This window comes from Aptenodytes patagonicus, chromosome 5, assembly GCF_965638725.1.
Source record: "Aptenodytes patagonicus chromosome 5, bAptPat1.pri.cur, whole genome shotgun sequence".
Taxonomy (NCBI): domain Eukaryota; kingdom Metazoa; phylum Chordata; class Aves; order Sphenisciformes; family Spheniscidae; genus Aptenodytes; species Aptenodytes patagonicus.
In genome coordinates, this window is record NC_134953.1 from 45,236,553 (window position 1) to 45,253,330 (window position 16,778).

A 16,778-nucleotide genomic window follows, 5' to 3' on the forward strand; every position below is an offset into this window, starting at 1 on the left:
AATGCAGTGGGTAACAGCATTAGAAGATGGAGGTCCCCTTTTGCCGACCTGACCTGCTCTCTGGGGAGGTTTTCTAGGGACTTTGACCTGGGAAGTTGAGGCTAGACTGCTGGGGCTCATTTGGCTCATCGTAGACTATTATCCCTTGCTGCTCATCCATGTGAACACCAACAATACTGCCAGAGGAGAGCTGGAGTGTGTCAAGAGTGACTACGTGGCTCGGGCCCATGTGGTGTTTTCTTGGTCCTACTAAGAAAAGGGAAAAAATCTTTCTTAGGAATACATAGTGCAGGGTGATAGTAACAAGAGTAATGATAAAACAGGGCAAATGGAAATCCACCTCGAATATGCCTACTCAAATGCACTCAACATGTGAAATGAGTAGAATGAACCAGAGCTCTGCATGAGGGCACAGAGGAACAACATTGTTACAATAGCAGAGACAGCATGGGACAGCTTGCCTGACTGCGATACTGTGAAGGATGGATACAAGTTCAGCAGGAAAGACAGGCAGGGATGAAGAGACGGGTAGTTGCCCTCTATGTTAATGAGTAGCTCGGATGTATGGAGCTCTGCTATGGGATGGACAACAGGGATGAGAGCTTGTGGGTCAGGGTGAGAGAAGAGGCCAGCAAGGGTGACATTTCAGTGGGTGTGTGTTACAGACCACCCGGTCAATATGAGGAACTGGATGAAGCCTTCCTTAAGCAACTCAAGGATATGTCTGGATCACAGACCCTGTTTCTCGTGGGGAACTTTAACCTCCCTGACATCTGCTGAAAAGATGACACTGTGGGACATAAGCAGTCAAGGAAGTTTTTGGAGGGTGTCAGGAATAACCTCTTGATACAGATACTGGATGGATCAACAGGAGTGACACAGAGCTGGACTGGCTATTCCCTAACAAGGAAGTGCTGTTTGAGGATAGGATAATCAATGGCAACCTTGGCTGTAGAGGACATGAAATAGTGGTGTTGAGGATCTGGAAAGGAGTGGGTAAGGAGAGCAACCGAATATAGATCTGGGCTTCACAAAAGCAGTCTTCACCTAATTCTGGGAACTGGTAGGTGGTATTCCCTCTGAGGCAGCTCTGAAGACAAAGGAGCTCTGGAAAGCTGGCCAGGTTTTAAGGACAACATCCTCCAAGCATAAGAACTGTCCATCCTGACACTCAGGAAAATATGTAGATATACTGGGGAACCAACTTTGCTAAGTGGGGAACTCAGAGTTCCAAAGCAAAAAGGCAACATACAGGAGGTGCAAACAGGGACAAGCTACCAAGGAAAAATTCAGAAACATTGCCCAGACAGTTAGAGGTGGTGATAGGAAAACCTAGAACCAATGCTTACAAGGGATGTCAAGAGCAACAAAAAAAGCTTCTATAGTTGCCTTCATGGTAAAAGATTGAACAAGGAAATGTGAGCCTGCTGCTGAACAGGTTGAGTGATTTAGTGATTTATTTATTTCAGCATAAACAGATAAAGCAGAGGTACTCAATGCCTTCTTTGCCCTCAGTCTTCACCAACAAATATCCCAGGTCCTTGAGCTTAGTAAGGGGATTCAAGGGGATGAAGAGCTACCAGCAGTGAGTAATGGTGGAATCAAGGGTTATTTGAGAGAACTTGACTCATGGTAGTCCATGGGATTCAACAGACTGTATCTGTGGGTTTTAGGAGAGCTGGATGATATCCCTGTGTCGTGGTTTAACCTCAGCCGGCAACTAAGCACCACACAGCCGCTCGCTCACTCCCCCCCACTGGGATGGGGGAGAGAATTGGAAGGGTAAAAGTGAGAAAACTTGTGGGTTGAGATAAAGACAGTTTAATAGGTAAAGCAAAAGCCGCGCACGCAAGCAAAGCAAAACAAGGAATTCATTCACTACTTCCCATCGGTAGGCAGGTGTTCAGCCATCTCCAGGAAAGCAGGGCTCCATCACACGTAACGGTTACTTGGGAAGATAAACGCCATCACTCCAAACGTCCCCCTCTTCCTTCTTCTTCCCCCAGCTTTATATACTGACCATGATGTCACATGGTATGGAATATCAATGTCATGCCGAAACCAGGACACCCTGTAAGGCCTCTCTCTCTGTTAGTTTTGAAAGATCATGGAGACTGGGAATATCCCTGATGACTGGAGAAAGGCAAATATTATGCCAATCATCAAAAAAGTCTGAAAGGATGATCCAGGGAACTACTGATTGATCAGCTTCACTTTGGTCCCTGGGAAAATCATGGATTGAGTCCTCTTGGACCACATTTCTGGAGATGTATTTGGTTTATGTGGCAAGGTTTTGGTAGTGGGGGTGCTGCAGGGTTGGCCTGTTTTGAGAAGACACCAAGTGCTGCCCCTGTGTCAGACAGAGCCAGTGCCAGCCGGCGCCAAAACAGACCAACCACTGCCCAAAGCTGAGCTTATCAGTGACACTGGTGGTGTCTCTGTGATAGCATATTTAAGAAAGGGTAAAAAACAGCAGCTGTGAGACAGAGGAGGGAGAAAATGTGAGAGAAACAGCCCTGCAGACACCAAGATTGGTGAAGAAGGAGATTCACCTGCAGCCTGTGGAGAAGACCATGGTGAAGCAGGTTGTCCCCCTGCAGCCCACTGAGGATCACAGTGGAGCAGATATCCACACTACAGCCCATGGAGGACCGCACTCCACAGCAGGTGGAGATGCACTGAAGGAGTTGAAGATGTCGCTGCTTATTGCAGGGGGGTTGGACTAGATGGCCTTTAGAGTTCCCTTCCAACCCAAACTATTCTATGATTCTATGATTCTAAAAATCTGTTGACTTCCAAGATGCTTCCAAAGATCCTCCAAAAGGGATCTTAGGAAACAAGCTAACACAAGACATTTTGATAGCCTGGAAAAGTTCCAAGAAACACTCAGCCTCAGCTGAAATGAAAACAGAAGTGTGCTGTGGTCTTGTAGGTGCGATAGTCTTGTACAGATCTTGTAATTCAAAATATGAGGGATATACAAAATATTCATAGCAGAGAAATCGGGGGTCCTGTTGTCTTCTAACACAGAGCAAGCACCTTTTTTCCTTGTGGCAGAGCATTGTCAAACCCTTTGATGAGGCTTACTGCATTTTTCTGGTCTTTGCTAGCTCTGTATACAGAATGTTAATCATTGTATCCAGTGTTGGGCCCCGCTCTGATACTGAATAACACTGAGAATGCAAGTTGCAAGCTAAGCAGCTCTAGGTATTTCTTACAGCCTAAATTTGTCTGATATTCATCTGATTTCAGCAATAATGTTTGCTCCCATTGAGATATTTTTCATTTATTCTTTGCCACTGAAATATGGCATGTCATTTCAATCTCTGGACACTGTTAATACAAGGAAGATTTACCTTGCAGTAAGGGGGAAGTGAAAAATAGACATGACCAGCCATAAAATGCAAGTTAAATAAACTTGTTTGATCAACCACTGCATATAATGTTTTACATTTTTCCTCATTATTTGCAATCAGTTAAGAATATGAAAAAATGGTATTGCATGTTCTACCCATATGAAAATAAATGAGGAAGTGCTGAAATCATATCATATGTGGTATAAAGTATCATGTTTTAAAAGTATCAATTTCTATGGCCCCCAGCACTGTAATACTGGCTGTTAATCCTCAGGAATGGCTGGTACAATGTGTTGATTAGAGTGTAATAGTTTAATCATCTCTCAGTGATAGGAGTTCATGTTGTAGTTTCACAGATCATGAAATGTGTCTGTTTAAGATATGAGCAGATAACCTTTTCTTCTCTTTTTTGTAGAAGGCACAATGTAACCATGCTCATTTTATCTCTTTCCCTTTTTTACCTGCATTATGGTGCTCATTAGCATGATCATACAGGGCACAGGGATAGTCAAAGATGATGTTTATTACAGGGAGAAAAAGAAGCATTTTCTTATTGGAAATGTTTTTGCATTGCAAGTTAAGGAGTGTAAACCCTCCTTATCACTTCTAAACACTGCATCCGGTTAGTTGTTAGCTGTAGGGCTTATGGCCATTGTGCAAAGGACAGCAAATTAACAATGTTTCTTAAATAAGTTATTACAGCAATATGAAAACTGAAAAGACATCTTCTGTGTATATTCTCTCCTCAGGGATTTGGGTTTATTTTTGGCTTCATGAAACTGAGTTTAAGTCGATACACCAGTGTTTCGGAAGAACAGAAGGGAGATGAGAAGTTAGTGATTAAAACAGGTAGTCAAGAATGTGGCTTTTGGATCTGATCCTCCCTAGGTGTATTAGTACACTCCTCTGAAGTCAGTAGAGCTTGGCTGATTTATACAAACTGCAGACCTGCGCTTTGCCAAAGGATATACTTTGTATAGTTCAGTTAACCTTATTTCCTATTCATTTCATGTCTTTTTCTTTTTTTTTTTTTTATTACCAGTTTGTTAAATTTGACAATGCACTCTTTAGGCTTGGAGGCTTTACCAAGCCAATGGGACTGTGCCCTCCTTTAGACAAGCCAGACATAACTCTCTGTCACAGCATCTGTGCAAGCCTTGAAGGGACGCGAGGACTCGGAAGCATAGTCTGAGGAGACAAAGGCATAATTGTCACTTGGGAATGGGAAAACAGGGAACTGGTTTTCCCAAAAATACACTAAGACTCACAGAGATGGTCATCTGGTAATGTAGAATTTATTAAATACTCCTATTAATTCCAATTATTAAGCTACAAACCCAAGAACAGATACTTACTCTTTTTGGACAGAGGATGAGAACCAACTTCTTAGACAAAATTGGGGAAGGGAAAAAGCAAAGAATAAGAGGCTCTGAATACTTGATAAAATAAAGAAACAGATCCTTTCCTCAGCCCCTTAATTTGTATCCAGGGACAGCAGAGGGGCACTGGTGCTGTCCTTAAGGGGAGAATAGTGGACAACTAATATCCAAAGAGGAAGGCATGAGGAGAAAATGAATAACACATTGCCAAGGAGCTCCCAGATGAATTATTAAAACCACTTTATTAAATACACAATCATCACCTTTGCCCCTTGACTTTCATTTTTTATTTTCCAGAAGACCTTTCAATGCCTTTTGTCTTCTTATGAATCTTCATCCATCACAGAAAATACTATGCCAAAATAGGGCTGTTTTATTTCATCATGGCCCTGTGTCCCTCAGGATGTGGATGAGGGTCACTCTAGATCATTTAGAAAAGATCCCTCTTCTCCACCCATAAAAAAGAAAATATTTTTGTCTTCTTTGTATAAAAATGTTGTCAAAAAAGCTAAACTAAAGCTAAAGCTAAAACGAAAAGACTTATGAACAATGATGGTAATGGAGTATTCTTTCATGTAAGCAGACATTTTCCCCAATCAACTCTCTCCCACGAGGAACCTAAAATTATAGCAGTGTTAAATATTATAATTAACTCTAGTTTTAAGTGGGAAGCTACTTCAGTCAGTTGGATCATTGCATTCACATAGTCTGCTGAAGTGTAGACTACCCAAAAGGAGCATCTGGAAGGATGAAAGCCAAACTGTGGGATACGTGACTTCACTGCAGGAACAAGCTGAAAGAAAAAATGGATTGTGAAGGGTGGGAGAATAGCAGCAGGCAGGAGGGCAGACAGGAAAACGTACTGATATATGGAAACAAGAAAGAAAAAGGATAAACATGTGCATTCAATTATGCTACTCATTTTCTCATTTTTTTCCCCAGTAATTAGAGCCCTTTTAAATGGAAGTTTATTTAGGTTCAAAACTTATAAATCAACTTGTAAATTATCCTACTTATTCAAATAGACTCACTGATTAATAAAATTCTGTTAATAAGATTCAGTCTATGTATCTTATGTGGACTGAGATACCAGAACAAATCACAAAGCACAGCATGTTCACAGTAACAGTGAACCTGTGATTTAATAACTCCTTTTTACCACTTTAGAGATGGGGACATGAATCAAAAAGAAGTTATGGGGGACATTTCTGAAGTGTCAAAGTACTGTAAAATGCTTTGAAAAGCTCCATTTAAATTCTAAATACTTCAAAAGTCTGATCCTTAATGGCTTGTCTCAGGTGAAATAACATGTCTAAAAGAGCGCTGGCCTGTAAAATCACATTTACTTGCATTTTCTAAGTATTGGAATATACTCCTTTTAAGACAGTTTCCTATCTTCTCCAAATGAGTATTTACTTTTAGATCCTAGATTTGAAGGTAAGAAACTCTGATTCTTATTTAATCTTCATATTATCCAGGTTGAGATAATGACAATGCTTGTATTTGTTTTAACATCAATTTAAAAATTATACAAATATTGACTTTTGTTGTTTATATTCTAAGATTACCACTAAAAATGTAGTTATCTTTCTACTTTGAAAGAGTCAAAATGTTCAATTCTAAAATTGCAAAAGTTCAAGTTTAAAAAAATTAGAAGTTCAAGAAAAAACAAATTAGAATTCAATTTTTGCTGCAACAATAGCTATAAGTACATAATTAAAGACTATTTTTTTTTTCAGATGAATTCAAATTATTTATGAAAAGGTTGCCAGTGAATTATTTCCTGAACACATCTACTGTAATGCATTTGTGGACAATGGATTCTAATTTTCAACGTCGCTATGAGCAACTAGAAAACAGCATGAAGCAACTCTTCCTCAAGGCACAGAAAACTGTTCACAAGCTCTTTGGCCTTAGTAAGAGATGCCATAAACAGCCACTCATCCGCATGCCAAGGCAGAGGTAAGAAAGCCTATGAAAACCTGAGAAACTCGAACTGCTGTCTTGACACTAAAATCTCCTTAAGGGCATAGATGTGGGAATGTGTGCAGATGGTACATGCACCGTATACAATCTTCATATTTGTAGGAGTTGAACAATCTTTCAATATTGCTCCATTCATGTTTTCCTATATACGATGGGAAAGTTCAAAAAAACCCTGATTTGTATATGACTGTGTATTATGTGAGGCAACTTAAAAATAACATGAGCATACAGATTCATCCCATTAGGTCTGCCTCTGTTTTACAGAAACATATTTTTAGTGGAACCTGGCCAAGTGTAACAGTGCCAAATAATTGTATACCGAATACTGAATACTTATTCTGAAACAAGCACAGCTATTTTAAGAACTTTCCAGGTCATTATACAGTATACACTACATACTATTGATTTTTTGTCTCATTTGTCAGATATGAATTAGATTTGAAAGGATGCCTAAGGAAAGAAAATAGAAGTGTTTTAGTCCTTCCTAGAAACAGAGAGATCCTGAAAGCTAGCTAGTGAAATCTAAATTAACATAAAGTGGTTATAGTTGATAGCTGTTTGAAAATTGCTTTATTGAAATTAGTGGAATGATACTAGAGTAAATCTGAAATGAATGAGCTTTTAAGGACATTATTCTTCTGAGCACAAGCATCATGGGCCTAGTCCAGTGACTCCTGCATTTAGCACATATCTCCATCGATTTTAAAGAGATCTAGTTTAGGTTCAGTGTTCCAGAACTGCCAGGGGTACTTTACTCTCTCCTGCTTTCAGCTTTCCTATTGCAAGCTAAGGCTCCATCAATTCTTCTTTACCTTTTGGTGGCGCTTATCTAACCATTCCGCTTTTTCTTTCAGAAGGAGACAGCTGTTATGGCTTTCATGCCTGCCTTTTCCTACATATTGTGCTTTGCTTTGTGATCTGCTAGTTGAAACAAAAAATGTGTTTTTCACTTGTGGGGTCATTTCATAATTAGAAAACATTCCACTAACAAAGGTTATATAGTCACTGCAGTGCTTCGATATCACCTCTTGTGTTTCTTGGGCATGATCTGAATAAGCATTCTGCCAAAGAGATGATTCAACATGAAAGACTTCAGCAGGAACCCAGAGCTTTTCAAAACACAGGAAACAGAATCCAACCTCATTTTTTTTTCCCTACTAAAATTTAAAATAATCAGGTCTTCCAAAATAACCATTTTAAGGTTTTGAAGCAATCTTTGGTTGCCATCAGTAATGGCAATGATAGAGTATAGATGAACTGAGATATAAAAAGCAAAGATCAGTTGAAATGATTGATCAAAACACACCTTTCTTGTTATATGAGGGATTTTTTTTTTTTTTTTTCAAATGCAGAACTTATGAGTTCACAGCTTATTTGTTAATAATAAATTTTACTAGCAATAAAGTTTGCCTGCTTTACAGGGAGTTGTACTAAACCTTCATAACAGTTTGATTTTGCAATGCATCTCTAACTTAGGAATATCATAACTTACTTTTAAGATAATTATGTCAATTTTAGTGACTGCCCTAAATTTTTTTCTAGTCAGTACAGGGAGAGGTCAGATGTATGATGACATAATGATGATCAATAGATGGCTCAAAGATCAGTGCTAAAGGCAGGTTTGGGAATATTTAGCCAATGGGATGCATTTGCTAAAAGAGAGCATTTTCAAAGGCTGGATTCCATCTGACTATCTGGGAAAATTGTCTTCTGACATCAAGGCTTTTATGTCTGATAAGAAGAGCTTTAAACTGAGAAGTGAGGGGAAAAGGTCCGGTTTAGTTTCCTAACCTGGTTAAAAAAAATCTGATAGACCAAGATGCAAGAATGGATAAAGGAATATCAGTGGTGAAAAGATGGATAGCGAGCAGAAGGAAAACACAGGTATTGATAGAATAGCATTCAGGTACTCCTCATGATGAAAGTATACCTAATCCAAACAAGGTACTGAATTTTTCAATACAGAACTGCCAACAGGTAAGCACGCAAATGAATAGTGGGTAATGCAATGGAGAATGAATACCTGCGTAATGCAATGGAGAAATATGAATTATTGCTCAGGCTGTAAAAGGAGACATTTCAGCAGAAAGTGAGTGGAATAACAGAACCAAAATGAAGTACTTAAATTTCTTGTGTTTAAGGGAAGACAGGAATAAAAGTTAAAATCACAGCTTCATGTGCCAATGATATTCTAAGCTCCAAAGAAACAAGAAGGGGGAATTGGAACAAAATGCAATCCTTTCCAAAGGCTTTCCAAACAGCTCTTTCAGATTAGGGTTTGGGCTCTGCTATTGATAGTTCTTGTGGTTTAACCTCAGCCGGCAACTGAGCACCACACAGCCGCTCGCCCACTCCCCCCCCCACGCCTGGTGGGATGGGGGAGAGAATCAGAAGAGTAAAAGTGAGAAAACTCATGGGTTGAGATAAAAACAGTTTAATAATTGAAATAAAATAAAATAATAATAATAGTAATAATAATCATAATAATTATATTAATAATATACAAAACAAGTGATGCACAACACAATTGCTCACCACCTGCTGACTAATGCCCAGCCAGTCCCCAAGCAGTGGCCCCCCTGGCCAGCTTTCCTCCAGTTTATGTACTGAGCATGACGTTACATGGTATGGAATATGCCTTTGGCCAGTTTGGGTCAGCTGTCCTGGCTGTGCCCCCTCCCAGCTTCTTGTGCACCTCCAGCCTTCTCAGTCGGTAGAGCATGGGAAGCTGAAAAGTCCTTGCCTAGTGTCAGCACTACTTAGCAACAACTGAAACATCGGTGTGTTATCAACATTGTTCTCACCCTAAATCCAAAACACAGCACTGTACCAGCTCCTAGGAAGAAAATTAACTCTATCCCAGCCGAAACCAGGACAATAGTTGAGGATGAATTTTATTATGGAAAGAGAAATTAGAGTTAATGGAGATATAAATACTAATTTAAATTGTATTTTATGGGCACTTGTCTTTTCAGATACAGATTAAAGAGCCAATCTTCAGGTTTTAATAAAGTTCATGATTCTGGCAGTGAGTGAAAACAAAGTAACTGCTAATGTTTAATTTTACACTGTATTTCACAAGTCAATAGAAGATATAGCAAAGGATTTCTAAAGGAATATGTCAAAAGTGAGAGCTGGTTTTCTCTTTCATGAAGCTGGTAGGTATGTCCTAAAAGTTTAATATAATTCATGAAAACTTTCTATGAGACTGAGTTTTATAGGGATTTATCTATGTAGTCTGCCAGAAATCGTTTTGTCACACTTGAAGGAGCTCCTACATATGGTCAAGGTTATAATTCATTACTGAAAATACCTGTCTCTTTCTCTGGCCTCAAAATTTTGTTACTGAACATAAAACAAATTGTTGCTTGATTGTTTTTAAATAGGATTAAATTAATCAGTTAGACAGAATTGCTTGCAACTTTTCCCATATTTCCTGACGAACCAAGCCACTTAATAATCATGAGACTAAATTACATTTATATTTTAATTTTCTAATCCTTGAACCAAATACCATTGAATCTTCTCTTAACGTCATTGTTCATAGTAGAAAAGAGTCAGTTAACTTGCAAGTTAAAGAAACTACATTCCCATGTCTCTTTTTTAAACACAGTTTATATTCTTCAGCTAGAATAATGTATAAATAGTTTTCTTTCAGTCTGCACTAGCAGTGAGAACAATGTCTTATTTACTGCAGCACTTTGGTATACACTGGGGATGGGAACAGGATTACTATTTTTATTTTATTTCTGTTCATTGCAGATCTTTTCAAGTTCCAGATGTTCTTCCCAGATTTTAAGCTTTCTTTCATTAACATGAAACAGACCATTATTCCTTTCCCTGAAAGTCAAATCATGCCAAGATACATCAAAAGTCCATAGATTTCCATTATAAACCATTATGGTACTGCTGAGTGTAACTTTTAAAATTCACCTGAATTAGTCAATACACTCTGTAATCAGTGAAGTGTATACCAGTTGTCTGAGTTCAAAGAAAAATACCAACTGAAAATTCAAAACCAACAAGGAGCACAGAAATTGCTATGTAGATAATCTGTTCCCATGTTGGATATAGGGATGGAATGATAAAACATTCAATTTCAAGAGATAAGGAGGATAACAAGATTGAAAAAAATGTACTCTGAAAAAGAAAAGATGTTCTGTGGAATAAATGCTACCAGATGAGCTACTGCCTCCATGAATTTGAGGCTCTGCTACTTCAAAAGGCTCAAGTGATTATTACTAATGTGTTCTCATTGCATTAACACAACAGCCTTAAAAACTTGCAGTATCATATGTTCATTCATTGTGTTTGCTTGGCCAGAGTCCACCACATGCAGCAATTGTTATTCCACTAGATGGCCAGCTCTTGCTGCAGTTTTTATAAAAGAAGGTTGCTGAAACACTGCTAGTGGCACAATACATTTTGCTTTGCAGGAATCAGTAGGTGCTGTAAAATGTATATAAGAGGGTTGTTGAAACAGTGCTAGAAGCACAATACATTTTACTTTGAAGGAATCAAGATGAGGTGTAAAACATATGTCTGCCCTAAGCTCATCATGCATGTTTCTGTATTAGGACCATGAGGTGTAAGGAACAATTGTTAATCTTCGGAAGCAGTTTGCATATGGTATCTGTGGTCTAGTATATCTACTCTGAGAAAAGGACTGACATAGTCATTAAGTTAGTCCAAGCTCTCGATTCCAGCAGCATCTTTCTCAAATGAGGTGAGAAAGTAATGCCCTGTTACAGGCAGCAAAGAGCAGGCTTCCTCACAGCTTAGGCTGAGCATTGTGACTCACACCTGCATTGAAAGATGAGATCTGTGCATGCATAATCTCATGTTAACATCACCTTTGGATTGAATCTTCTCTTTTTCAAAGACAAAATATGTGGAGGGAATAAAGACATATCAATTTTACTCAATAGGGGTGTCCATATAGGGCACTGTACCTCACATATGGCAATGCGAAGAGGTAAAGCAGCAAGCAAAGTTGTGGTTATATATTTGTCATTGTGTTATGGGGAGGGAAAGTTGTTTCTGTTTCTGTTTTGGTTAACATGACAGTAAGATTTCTTTTCAAACATAATGACTATATGCTGAGAAGCTGAAAATCACAGGAACAGAAGGCCTGTTCCTACCCATGAATTGCTGTCAGTGAAACACCTCATGTGAACCAGAGCTGAGGGTAAGCAAGCACTTAGATGAACCCCAATTATGGAACCAAAATGAGAAAATTGGAATATGTATGCTTAAGAGCATAAAAGAAATACAAACTGTATTGGCAGAGAAGGAGAATCTTCACTTTCCCAAATATTTTTCAGTAAGAATGGCAATGATTTCCTGTGATTGGATTTAATATCCAAACACTACTGAAAGACATTGAAGACAGGGAAAAGCTTTCATTTATTCCTTCAGAAGTGCCAGTTTAACACTTGATTTCGTTCTTTTCTGTGTCATTCAAATTGGTCCTTGGCTAATGTTATCCATTTGAGTGAATGCACTCAGTAGAGTATATTGCTATATGTACAAACCTTATTTGTATGCAGTTTAAATCACTTCATAATGAAAAAGCATCACTCGAGGCCAAATTTAACCAGCACAATTTGTGACTTAATAAAGACATAAACAAAAATATTAAAAGAAGAAACATAATGTAAATACAACAATAAGACAGTGGAAAAAATTACATCTTCCTTGGCATAATAACAAAATGGAAATCTGCTGCAACAAACTGCAACTGAAGATTATGAGCAACTCAAGTAAATAAGAATTTTAATTTTAAAAGACCTAGGTACAACACTTGCACACAAAAGCATGTAATCTTGAATAAAATGTCAGTATTTGAATTTTTGAAAAGATTGGATGCTTAATATCACCATATAATTTACAGTGAAATTGTTGGTTATACCAACAGTCTAGCCAGTTTTTTAAAGGATCTTATTCTGGTAATGCAAGCTGAAGGCAAATATAGACAAAACTACTTAATAACCTTTAAAAAATATTTTAATTAACATGTAAAAATCCTTATTTCTGAAAAGAAAGCCATTCTCAGCAACCTTATCTTCATAAAGGATTTTTTTTAAAGAAACTTACTCTGAAGCTAACATAGACTTAGGAGTTCATCACCAGAGGCAGTGAATGGCTGCATCAAACAAGAGTTGCAGAAAGAATTCTCATTTTCAGAACCAGAATTTATTCTGGAATTTCCCGCAGAATGCACCACAGGCAGCTATAAAAGGAGGAAGAGCCATGAATTTGCATTTTCTCATTTTTCTCTTCTTTTTGAATTTCACTTAGCAAAAAATTCACATGCCCTAGGAGCACAACAGGGCCTGAATACTGTAAAAACACTTCAGAGAAGTGACTTGTATCTTAGTCTTCTCTTCAGTCCATATACAGAAAAAAGATTTAAGATGTCTGACTTTTTTATAGTATCTATAACACAGTCCATCAGAATACTAAGGCCTTGAAACCTGTTTTCTTCAAAATGCTTCAGAATGAAATACACAAAAAGAAGATTATGTAGATTAATCCCATGATGTTACACAGGATAAGTTCCTTACATCCCAAAGTAGGTTATCAGCTACTTTAGATTGCTTTGCTATAAGTATAATTGATTCTTGAGCACAAAATTACCAAGGAATAAAATCTTCCACCAAGGAAGCCAGAAAGTTCAATACATGGAAGTTTCCCAGTTCATCACACAGAGATTTTTGTTTCTAAAGCACATTTGTGGCATTGGATATAAGCGAAAAAATCTAATTATACATCACTTAGCAGACTGCTAGAATGAAGGTGAACAGTGAGTCTAGATGAAAACTGTGTTACAGAAAGACAGTGTAAGATAGAAAAAGCTCAGCTGAATGGACTGGGTCCAATGTAAATGATGTTTCCGAACAAGAGTTGCTAAAGAAGCAATATTCTGTCTGATTTTAGAACATCTTCTCCTTTTCATAGAGTACGATGTATCATAGAGATGTTTCTAAACAAAAATAATTCCAAGAAAGAACACAGAAAAATGTACTTAGATTGCACATCATTTTGTATTATAAAAAACACCAAAAAAAATTTTTTATCTGCTTCAATTAAGATATTGCATATGGGAGTTAAAAATGGATTTGCAAGTTTCAATGCAAAGGAATGCCTCTCCAGTGGAAACTTTGATTTGATCTAACACACCAGGTGCACATCTGAAAGTTGCATGTCATAGAAAAGGAAGGTGATAAGATGAAAGTATCCGAGATGAAATGAAGGTCAGTTTGGCAGTGGTTGCTTTACTAAACCGAATAATAAGTCTGCATCTTTTCTCAAAGGAAATAAAATGATCCTTTTTGAGGTGATACCTTTAATTGGATTGGGGATTAGAGTTATTTAAAACTAATATGACAGACATAAAAATATGATATACAGGCCTGCAAATAATAGGTCTGATAACAGTGACAAGCTAAGATAAACTCTTGTGTATATGTGTGTTTTCACACATATTTTAATAACTGTATATACATAGGGGCAGACTGCTCTTAGCATCTGTCCTTGTAATACATTTTCTCTCAAGGAGATTTGGTTTTCTAATGTTGTAGCACTTCATTACATGCTCATAGAGGCTGTTCTTCATCACATGCTATATATGAAAATTTTTCCAGCTTCCCCACAACTCCACTTTTGATTATTTTGATGAATAGCAACATTAGAACGAAGTAATTTCACCATATCATAAAGTCCTGTGAAACTAATAGACAGGTTATATTAATGTCACAGAGCAGGAGTATGCCTGCTTCCACGCAACTGGTAAGTTGCACTACTTACCAGTGCAACTGTACCCTAATAGTAGTGCTTTAGCAATCATATTTTACACTATATCTCATGATGCAAAATGTTAAAAAAAGAAAATCAGCTTAGCAGGAATCATCTGACATGAAAGGAGCTATACCAATATAGTATTATATGATATGATACGAATATAATATTGCAGGATGTTGTATTACATCTTGTTTTGAGACTTGCAATACTCAATTATGATTACTGAATCACTAACCATTATTAAAATACTGTTGCACCGGCAAACAGTCTATACTTTAAAAGGGCAAAACATTGGCATGAGAGAGGTGACTTCATTCTATGCATTGCCCATATGTTATAAAATAATACTGAATATTCAGACACCACCTCAAAGAAGACAGTATTCAGAAGTGCAACAGCAGAAGATGAGTCAAGGAAATAATTTAACTCAAGAATGACTACTTCAGTGTCCATCGCTTTCATGTGGGCTCTCTTCTAAGAGTAACAAGGTGATAGGAATGGAAACCACATACACTTTTGGAAGACCAATTTCTTCTATACAGTCCAGTTCTGAGAAGTGGAAAGTTGGGCTCAATTTTCCCTTCTCCCTCATGAAACTGTATCTAGAGTATGCATTTTTTTCAGATCTGCTAACACTCATTCCACTACAGATTGCCTCTGTCCCTTCCACCTACCAAAACCCCTTGTTGTTTCCAACCCAAATGTCTAAACTTCCTTATTTTTCCCAGGCAAATTTTGTAATGCAATTGGTGCTATCAGTACTGGAGCCTGAAAATTTGAAGACAATAAAACACAAGCAGTTTAAAATAGCATTTTATCTCATAGACTTATGGTATTAAAAAAGAAAAACGCAGATTAAGAAAAAGCTGCTGCAGAATTTTGGCTATAAAGATACAGTATTCAGCACATTTAATCCCCAGTGTAGATCTACAATACTGAGGGTCTTGCTTTTGGCCTTTTGGTTTTTACTGTGACCAAACTGCTGTAAAGTACCTTCCTTCAGGTCAAATTTAAAGATATCTTAATCACCTATCCACATGAATCACTTGTAGAAACAACATCAGAGCCAACACTGTGGTGACTCACAAGGCTTGCAAGCCTACACTTTAAAATAGTTACTTGATATGTGGATAGATCCTGGCACACATTTCTGGGCTTGGCAGCTTCTGTTTGTTCCTAGCCTGATGATCATCTGTCTTTGTAGTCATGACATGTGACATGATGGCCATGATCCTCTCTAGATAGCACTCCCCCACCTTTGAGGATCATGATAATGTACACCACAAATTCAGCTGGAGGTCAGGTAAGGACACCAGTGAGAGATATTGGTTCTTGGAGCACTCTGGGCTTCAGGCTATCCCCAGCTCCAGAAAGTTGCAGTATCTTCCAGATTTCACCTGTATAACAGAAGCATATTTGAACATTGCTTTATCTGATCCAGAAGAGTATAAAATGTGCCATAAGTATGTCTTTTATCATCTATGAGTTATTAAGACAGGAGAAAAATAAGAAAGAATGATCTTTGATATTCAGTCTCCAGCATCAGGCTTCCTCTGCGGAGTCACCAAAGTCCTTCTGTCTGTGCCCACCATAGTACAACAGGGCTGACAATAGGCTGATAATATCATATCTCCCTTGCTCTCTTTTGTCTATTGTGTTTCTTTAGAGTGATACACAGACTGTCTCTCACTATGTGTTTGTACAGCATACGTCACAGTGGGGCCCCAGTCTCAGCTCAGGCTGGGATGAATTGCTGTAACATAAATGCTTTTCTGGTCTGTGCCATTTAAAGTAAAAATGCGTCTCCTCTGTGGGAAGGTGGTATTAATGCAAAGCACAAGAAAGCTTTGACATGAGTGCAGAATAAAAGAAAAGATGAAGGTTGGACTTGTGGGGGGTAGGGAGATATTGCCATGCATATCCATATTTCAGGCAAAACCTTTCATCGCTCTGATGCCTCACTTTGACAAAGAGGTCTCTGTTTGTCAGGTCATGCTTGTCAGCACTCTGAAAACAAGCTTTTCAGGCTCTGAATCAGAAAAAACTTATCAATTAAACAAGTACAAAGAACCACTGAGATGTGCATTGACATAGAAATGGACACATACGATCAAGTGTCTTATATTTCTCACCTGTGTTGTCATATGCAATTTACTCTGTTAGCTCACTCAGAAGATGAGATACTAGCTCTCCAAGGGAACATCAAATGCCAGACTTTAACCTTCAGGGTTGTGCCTCAGGTCATCTTACTTAA

At 38.0% G+C, this 16,778-nt stretch overlaps 1 protein-coding gene across 4 annotated transcripts in view; it reads left to right on the forward strand.

Annotated features, from left to right (window-relative positions):
• The window catches only part of BRINP3 (BMP/retinoic acid inducible neural specific 3), a 237,929-nt gene that overhangs the window by 185,741 nt on the left and 35,410 nt on the right, over nt 1-16,778 (forward strand). For all 4 annotated transcript variants that reach the window (XM_076339543.1, XM_076339542.1, XM_076339544.1 and 1 more), the window contains one exon: nt 6,475-6,697. In XM_076339543.1, coding sequence (XP_076195658.1) covers nt 6,475-6,697 — 223 coding nt within the window. The remainder of the gene's footprint in view (nt 1-6,474; nt 6,698-16,778) is intronic.